Source organism: Malus domestica, chromosome 13 (assembly GCF_042453785.1).
Source record: "Malus domestica chromosome 13, GDT2T_hap1".
Lineage (NCBI taxonomy): Eukaryota > Viridiplantae > Streptophyta > Magnoliopsida > Rosales > Rosaceae > Malus > Malus domestica.
The window spans coordinates 4,431,016-4,440,459 of record NC_091673.1 but is presented as its reverse complement, the minus strand read 5'-3'; the positions used below and the strand labels follow the sequence as shown (position 1 = coordinate 4,440,459).

Here is a 9,444-nt window from a genome sequence, read left to right as displayed (position 1 = left end):
TGGTTCTGGTTTATAAGAAATTGCATATAGCGAAAGTTGTATTGACGAGTGCATCAATTTTTCGATCTGTTAATCAGTCATAGGAGTATAATTTTTTCAAGGCGATTACATTACGTAAAATGTAACGAATTCCATATACAAATTTCCCAAAAAATCAAAGGAAAAAAAAGAACTACAGATGCAACTCTGCATTCAGCAATAAATGAAGGGAAAAGGGGGAGGAAAAAGAAGAAAAGTTTCAGCAGCCTGTAGACAATTTGAGATGTTTGCGATTTGCTTTGCCTACTCATCTTTGCATTCGTCTTCATCATAGTTGAAGGGCAGTGGCACTGACTTGAATGCTCTGTACTTTCCGACATTGTTGAGATGCTCGTTCTCCAACCGGAAAAAACTCCATATCCCTCGACGAATTATCTCCAAGCTCGCCACAACCGAGATCATTGTCTGTGTATGCATGAAGGAGACACTGAAATTCAAAACTGTCTGCAGCCAGGCAAATCTCAGCAGCACATTCAACACCTGCAATGTTTTAATCATTGTATAAATCGCTAGTAAAACTTATACTGTCATACTGTGAATCTGAACCACTAATCAAGAGCACTCACCATGGCTATGAAGTATACGCTTTTGTAAGGGACCAAGAGTTTGTCTCTCAACCATCGATTCTTGGAGCGGCGTTGCAGAAGTCCCCAGTCCACGACAAGATCCCAGTATGTTCCATAGATGGCTGCAACAATTGAGAAAATCCCAGCAAGAATTTTCCAGTTCACGTCTTTGTTATGAGTGTAGGCTATTCTCATGCTGACAGCTACGATGGTGAAGAAATATTTCAGTCCATTATAACCTTGCATTGGATCTTTCTCTTCAACCAAACGGCGGATGCACTGAAGGAGGCGGGACCAATATGGAACGCACGCCACGATGAAAGTAAAAATTTTGAAGACGTCATCTGATGTGCAAGTTGTTTCTCTGACTTTGAAGTCTCCCCTGCCATAATAGCAAATGTAGAATGGCAGACTTCTAAAGGCTTGCACCTGGCTAGTTAACTGATCTGCCAAGAAGAAATCCGGGAGTGTGACCTGTAAAGGAATTAAAACTTCTATTAGAACGTCCAACCGAGTTACATTTTACAGTTTTTAACTCGAATAATCAAGGTGTCTGCAGTGGAATTTTACCTTATAGAGAGGAGCACAGATGCAGTGGAACACACAAACCAGGAAGAAGTAGCGACTCGAGCGATATATGATGTTGAAGGGGCATAATAATATCACAATCACAAGCTGCATAAGAAGAATTTAGTTTCAGTATATAATCTCTAGATGTTTGATGAGCCAATGCAGCCGAAATTAAATAGTTCAACTGAAAATATGATCTTACCAGGAGCAAGAAGAGTGGGAGAAGCTCGGTTAGCGCTTTGTAATCATTGGTTTTCGGGTCCATCTCCATGTCAAGATTTGCGAGCACAGAGGCTAGTGCTAACATTGCCAGACCAGAACTCAGAAGGAGGATCTCTCTGTATCCCAACTCGGTTCCTTGCTTGAAACCGAATATGAAAGAGTAATTGACTCTGAACCGCCGCCAAAAGTATATATTTCCGGCATACATAAGCATGTGGAGAACTATGAATCCGAACAAGCTGCAACGAAGAATAACATGTCACGAAAAATTCAGTATTATCCCTTTTTTTCGGAAACTTAGAATGAATAGAAAAGCATAGGGTTAGTCACCTGTATAGAGGAAACATGTTTTCCATGTATTTACTTCTCTCCGGATTATCCATAATATTTCGAGCACGAATGATCAATACAAGGGCTAATATGAGGGCAGCTGTGCAGCCAGCAAAGCAACCTGAAGGTTTTTGAGTAAACAGATTCAGACGAAAGAAATTGATGCCGAAATTGTCGTTGTTCAGTGAAAGAAATTTTACCATACTTATTAAGCTAGAGACCTTACCCATAGCGAATGTTGTCCGATGTCTTTCTACCCTCGGTTTTGGCCTCAAGACCGCCATTCCTTTTCGGCGATTGGAGTTCGAGAAATGCTTGATGAACGTAGTTTCAACCCTTTCCATAAGCTTGGTAATCTGCAGTAGTGGCAAATGCCATGAAGAAATTAAAACTATGAACAGAAAAATCTTTCCTCTCTTTAGCGTCACGCATGAAGAATCCTCACCTCGTCGGAGCTGCCAAGGTACGAGTTATCCACCATGTTCATGTAAGATTTTGATGCATCTCTTGAAGCCACCTTATCGTATTTCTTCATGATCTTTGAGAAAGCCAACGTATTCAAAAATCTGTTTCATTCGCGGATAACAAAGTTAGCTTCACAGTCAAGAAAACAGAAGGAAAACCAACCAAATTAGGTGCCCCAAAGTCGTTATATCTTTACCCGTAACTCTTCAGAAGCCGAAGTTTCTGGTAAAATTCAATGAAAGCGCGCCTGAGCTGTTGTTCAACTTTGCTGAGATTAGCCCTGCTGAACTTGAGCTCCGTATGTGGAGCCACGTTGAGGAAGCCTTTGATGGTGGAACGCGGCGTCTCAGCCATGTGATTCATTGTCACCTGGTCCAGTATATCCAGTGGCGTAGGCCTAGTGCCTCTCAAGCTCTCCGGCTTCTTCACCTTCATCTCAACGTCTCCACTCCTTTTGTCTTCTTTTTCTTCGTCACCCGAACTGTTTAATCCGCTCTCTTCAATCGCATCCATAGCCAGTACCCGCCCTGCTCGCAAATCGCAATGTTAAACGACGCAATTTTAGACGTAAACACAATATTAGCAATTACTGCTTCCAATTTTCAATAAAATTTCTAACATGTTTTTAAGCACTTCTAGCAGAAGTGCTTATGAGTATACTTACTGCTTGCTCTGGCACTGCATGGGGTGGCTGCAGCCAATGCAGCTGTAGACGTGGCAACATCGGAAGCAAGGCGAGTCATCCCCCCTGACCAATCAAACGTTCTCTGAGGGTTCTCCACTTTGATCCGAAACGCAATCAAAGCGTCCATTTGCTTGTTAAGAACCGCAGCTTCCTTCATCACCTCGTCAACCTTCGACCTATAAAACTTGTCCACTTTATTGAACTCGTCGTCAAGCCTCTTGAAGTACTCCAGCTCCTGAACTCCGCCTTCCTCCGCCGCCATCAGAAACATCGTCTGGTAGTTCTCAGAGCCGTTTTCGTTGACGGAGTTGACGAGAATGGCCTGGCTCTCAATGTCGGAGGTGGAAGACGGGCTGGCGGGCTGCTGGGTGTGCCTACTTTTTGTCAGACCGCTGAAGGATCTGTACAACGTGAACCTGCGCTTTAGGCCGTAGCTGCGGGGCGAGGCGGCGGCCTGTGGGTCGGGGTTGTTTCTTTGCTTGCAGACTTGAATTTCTTTTAAGAGGGATTTTAGATAGTCGTAATCCATGTATGCGTCTTTCCATTCCGGCACCATTTGTGCAGAAAATTCCTTCCCGAACTTCATTTCTGGAAATCAAGTTTAAATTTAGTTTTCAGTTTTCGGTTTTACTGCCTAAAACAGATAGGATTCAGATTGATGCTTAACTATCTTTCTACGTACATACACACACACACACACACATATATATATATCTATATAAATATATGCATATATATGGAAATTAGGTTTCAAAATCTGAGTGAGTCAAACGTATTAAGGATAGTGATTAGTTGTAATTGGACAGTTAGTTTGTTATTGAATAGTTATAGGTTAGTTTTGATGAGCTGTCAAATGTAGCTCTTTGTGTAAATACCAAATGTACCCTGACTATTCAACTCAATGAGAATACTTTTCTAATAAAACGCACGTGAGAAGCTTCTGAGTCCATCTGGGCGGGCATGCATGATTGATGAGAAGAGGAGAGTGAGCTCTGTGCTAAAAAAAAAAAAAAAGTAAAGGACAAATGGGGCCCAAAACAAAGTATGTTTCGCATTTCTCCAGGGAGTACTCGTAGCGGAAGCAGTCGCAGTTGACGACCAACTTTTCCATGAGAGGGTCGGAATTTACTATTTTCGTACAAAGAGCTTTTTTCCTTTTTCTTTGTTTATAATTTCTAAGTAGTTTTCACTCTCTAAAGCTCGTTCTTGGCCAGAATTAATTAATACTAATTAATACTCAATACTTGTATTTACCTTATTTATATGTGATTAACGTAGTTTTACTATGACCTAATTGAAAGTATTCATTTATTAATCATCACAAGATTGTATTTTGCATAGCTTCAATCAAGTAGAAGATCGTGTAATTATTCATAACATTAAATAAATGGACGTGCAAATATTACTTGGTATCAAAACTATCTATTTGTTTTATACATGGATTATGTATAATTTAACTATTTTTTGCAAAAATAATTTCTAAATAGTCGGTTTTTAAGAAAATGAGCAATTATTATAGTAAGTTTGTACTCTAAAACCACGTCAATTACAACTTATTGAAGATGAGGTACTCCCATGAGGTATGTCCTCGAGTCCTGACCAAGTGGTACACCATTTTTTGCAACTTACATTATTACTAAGGATATACGGTTCTCACTAGCCAGATTGAAAGAATTTACATGCAACTAAATGTCAAAATGACAGTATTACAAACTAATTAAATGATGACATCTTGTTTTGCCTCTTTTCATCTTTCACTTTCAAGTTTTCAATGGACCAATTTCTTGATGAGCAACGTCAGACCCAATTGTCCATATTATAATCGTAACCCTACTAATTTGGCTCAAGGCAAATATAATCGTTGATGATTTAATTTAATCACAAGTTGATAATCACAGAAAAAACTAACTCCGCTCATGTCAATATATGTCAACAACCATTGGCGTAGCTAGAATTTTCAAATAATTGGATCATAATATCAACTAAAAAAGCTTTCTTGGACCAATTCGTCGAGTACCTAATAGACACCCTTCAATTCTTGTCAACATATGTCGATGCCGACAAATGTCGACATTAATTTGTAGTGGCTTGTTGAAGGTGGATGCAGGATACATGAAGTAATGTTAAAGACTGCTAAGACTTTTTAACTAAAGTATTTCATACAAAGAAGAGAGAAAAGGAAGACAAATGTGATAGAAGAAAATAGAAATAGGAGGAGGAGGAGGTTGTAATTTAGTTTGCCTTAACTGTTTATAGGAGGTCAAATACAATATACAAACAAATATACATGGGGTTTTTTAAGTTGTTGGGATCAAAGACAACCAATGACCACATACTAGCTCCGCCACTGTCACCAACTACTATGTTACGCAGAGGCTTGTTAAGGCATTTTGTTAGGCATTTGGTGTGCACAATAGAACCGCACACAAGAAAAGAGAGAAAAAAAACATGAACGTTAAAGAAATAGAAGAACAAGCAAGAGGAGGAGGTTGTAGTTCTAACCATTTATACGGTCAAATACAATAAACCAAATACACACAAATTTTTAAAGTTGTTAGAATTATGAACAATCTATTACCCTATGCTCACTCCGCCACTTAATACCACACACAATTCAACCTACGAAACAAAACAACAGAAAGATACCGTGTTTAGAAAAAGGTTGATATTTTGAAACTTGAACATGTGAGAAATCCCACACAACACAAAGGACCGCAACCAAGTAATAATTTAGGTGGGGATCCTCTGGACAATGAGCCAGTTCCTTTGAATGGGGGTCAAATAATTCATGCTTGAACCGACTCGGCACCCGGGCGAGAAGATAGTCGGAAAGGAGACAAAATGCATCAACAAGTTTGTCTACCAAATATTAGTAAAATTTATGCTCTGATGATGAAGTTATGTGCCTAACTTTGGAATTTTTTTTTATGTATTTTTTTTTCTATTAATTTTGGTGGCTGCTAATGAGATTCCAGAGGCTCCGTCGTTGAAAGCGGAGTCGAGGATGTGCTGGTGGTGGTGGAAAGTCAAATGGCAGAATGAGTGTCTAGAGAAAAATAAATTCATAAAAAGTAAAAGAAGTGTATTCTGGGAACTTAAACAAATTATTTTGGGTACCATTTAGTATTACGGTATAATGATATTTCTTTTGTAAGTGAGATGTCTTAGGTTCGATTCTCACCAAAGGCATAATCACATTATTGCTAGCAATAGTGAGGCTTAACTCACTCCCCCACCGTCTTAGTGTAAATAATATTGTTTGTTAAAAAAAAAAAGGTTTTTTATCCAAAATGATCCATGAGATTTGCATAACATATCACTTTAGTCCCTAAGATTGAAAATCAATAGAAATGGTCTCTGAGATTATCCACCATCCATTATTTTGGTCTTTCCGTTAAAAACTCTGTTAAGTGTCTCGGAACTCTTGCCTGGAAGTTTGGGCAATTTTCAAAGCTTCGTAACTTAATCGTTTCTTAACCAAATTCGACCCATAATATATCAAAATGAAGATAGAAAAGTGTAGGACAAGATTATACTTATTTGGAAGCCCAATGGTTGCCGGAGATGGCCGAAAAATAGCCTGAAAGGTGACTGGTCCGCGGGAAAACTGAAAAACTCGCCGGAAACTGGGTAAATTTTAAACGTTCATAACTTCTTCAATACTCAACAAAATCAAGTGATTCAAAAACAAAAATTATACTTCTCGACGAGACGAAGAGAAAGGTATATTTATCAACGGCTAAATCACCGTAGTTTGCCCAAAAAAAGGCTCGAAACTGGCTATTTTGTTCTTCAAATTAGCCATCAATAAAGGTACCATTCTCTTCGTCTTGTTGAGAAGTATGATTTTCGTTTTTGAATCACTTAATTTCGTTGAGTATTGAAGAAATTATGAACGTTTAAAGTTTACCTAGTTTCTAGCGAATTTTCTAGTTTTCATGTGAACCGGTCACATTTCAGGCTATTTTCTGCCCACCTTCGGCAACCATTGGGCTTCCAAATAGGTATAATCTTGTTCTACACTTTCCTATCTTCATTTTGATATATTATGAGTCGAATTTGGTAAAGAAACAATTGAGTTACGAAACTTTGAAAATTGCCCAAACTTTCGGCCAAGAGCTCTGGGACAATTAACGAAGTTTTTAATGGAATGATCAAAATAATAGATGATGTACAATCTCATGGACCATTTCTATTGATTTTCAGTCTCAATGATTAAAGTGATGTGTTATGCAAATTTCAAATATCATTTTGGCTAAAAAGGCAAAAAAATATTATTTTGGTTATCAAAAAAATGCGTGAGAGAAAATTAGGTTTGAAAAAAGTGTCCAAAAACGAAACTTGGGTATACATAATAAGACCACTCAAATTCTTTTTGCTGTGTGCATTGACCAAAATCTTCTAGAAGCAAAGCATTTATAAGAGCCCTAGTGAAAAAAAATGGATGGTAAAAGTTGTCCAAGTATTGAAACAATCTTGAGCCCATTTCTTAGTGATTACCCACCCACAACACACAAACCCATTTCCTAAAGTGGTTTTCCCTTTCCTGTTGAACCCATTTTATCTTAAACCATTTTGGGTATAGTTCCTAATTTACGACCAAATTCAGAGATTTTTATTTTATTTATCTATGGGAAAATAATCTGAATAGGCCATGTATCAATTTGACAACTACAAAATAAAATGTAATTTGAAGGATCAAGTGCCAAAACACATGTAAATTTGGGTCTAGTCCCAACATGACTGTGAAGTGTTTCATTTAGACAATTTAATCATAAATTGTCAAACACATTTTTTTCTCCCTACGCACACACCTTTTCGTTATATTCTTTATTTCTTTATTTCTTTATTAATTTATTCAATTTAAAATCATTAGAGAAAAAAATGCGTACAGAAATTAATTACCTAAAATTCTAGTTTTTTTTTCGTTTTTTTTTCTTGAAGTGGCAAATTGTCACATTTGTAATTTTCCTTCGGTCATACGTGAAACCGTTAACATTGGATTAACAGTTGGTGGCGCATCCAAATATCCTATTCGCATGCACAATCTATAAAATCCACACGCTGCAAATATCGAGAGAGAGAGAGAGAGAGAGAGTGAGAGAGAAACAATGGACACTCTCTTTAGCCTCCACTTTCCTCTTCCCCACTCCAAGAACAAAGCTTTCACTAACAAAAACTCCAACCCATCTCAGGAATCCCGTCCGCCGTGCGGTGACCGCTCTTTCCTCCCCACTGCAATGCGACCGGTCGCTCCCTCCTCCTGTTCAAACCTTCTGGCAGTGGCTCCGGGACGAAGGCGTGGTCTCCAACGCTACTCGCAGTGGATTTACCTTAACGCTGGAAATATCCGGATCAGACCCATTTTGTGAGGACAAGCTGGACATTGCTGAGACAAATGGTTTGGGTGCAACTGCATAGTTCGACATATTTTTGGAGAACTCGCTTCCACCTGCATTGATTCCATATCTGCGGCTGGTCGCTCTTGGAGGGACCGACGCTTTCCTCTTGGAATCTATATTCAGGAACGATATCTGGGACCACCTTCAAGGCTTCAACTGCCGGTGAGCCCTGCCAACGAAGAGCTCATATGCAGAGTAGTCCAAGATGCCTGCAAATCCGCTCTTTCCGGCTGTCCCACCACCATCGAAGAGGTATTCTGCCTTCTTTCATATATCTGCATGCTTTAATATATCTCAACTGGAATACTACCAGGAAAGGCGGCTCAAGGATCTCGGCCTCTGCGGGGAGCTTGAAGACATAGTCTTCTGGGAACCCAAGTAGGGAAAATTCATGTCACTGAGACCATCTCCAATGGCTTATAACCTAAAATTTCCCCTTTTTTTCCCCCTCAAATTCACTCCAACCCAAAACCTAAACCAAACCTAAAACCTAAAACTTAAAATGTAGGCAAATATAGGTCACAAATTTAGCCCACAAAAGCTGTTGGGACCCACGGATGAGAGTGAAAAGTGGACCTTGTCCTGTAGCCAACGACTACTTTTCTTCATCGGGTGGTGATGGTAATTGGACCGTTGGTTAATCCAACGGTCCACATTCAATTTTTTTTTTGTTTTATATTTATATATTTATTGAATCCAACAGCTTAAATCGAATATAATCAAATCTAACGGTAAAAATAAAGATCTAACGGTTCAAATTTAAATCCAATGGCTAAAATAATCTTAAAATTTTTGGAATTTAAATATTTTTTTCCAACGGCTAGAATAATTTTTTTTTTTAAGTTTATGTGGTTTATCATGATTTTCATGTATTGATTTAGTGATTTTTCAAAATTTATCGGAATTTAAATATTTTTAGGTTAAAATGTTCATAAAATTAATTTAGGATAGTCTACATAATTTTTTTTTTTAAAAAAAATTAACCTTAATTCATTTTTTGATAATCTGGGGCTAAAATTGTAGGCCAAAATGGTTGGAGTAGAAAAGCTGTTTCTGGGCTAAAACCTAAATTTTCTGGGTTAAATATTTTTAGGTTTTAGGTCAGGATTGAAGATGGTCTGAGAGGGAAGTCATAAATTAGCAGTAGTTTCGTCTATGGACAAAG

At 38.3% G+C, this 9,444-nt stretch overlaps 1 protein-coding gene across 1 annotated transcript; it reads right to left on the bottom strand.

Moving 5' to 3' along the window:
- Positions 1 to 57: 57 nt before the first annotated feature.
- LOC114822906 (phosphate transporter PHO1 homolog 3-like) lies at positions 58 to 3,512 on the bottom strand. Its single transcript, XM_070811287.1, has 9 exons — positions 2,857 to 3,512; positions 2,389 to 2,719; positions 2,173 to 2,293; positions 1,954 to 2,083; positions 1,728 to 1,848; positions 1,378 to 1,636; positions 1,176 to 1,280; positions 606 to 1,079; positions 58 to 519 (listed from the first exon to the last, which is right to left on the bottom strand). Exons 1-9 carry the CDS (start codon positions 3,461 to 3,463, stop codon positions 283 to 285), a joined length of 2,385 nt encoding a protein of 794 aa, XP_070667388.1. The 5' UTR covers positions 3,464 to 3,512; the 3' UTR covers positions 58 to 282.
- Positions 3,513 to 9,444: the final 5,932 nt, after the last annotated feature.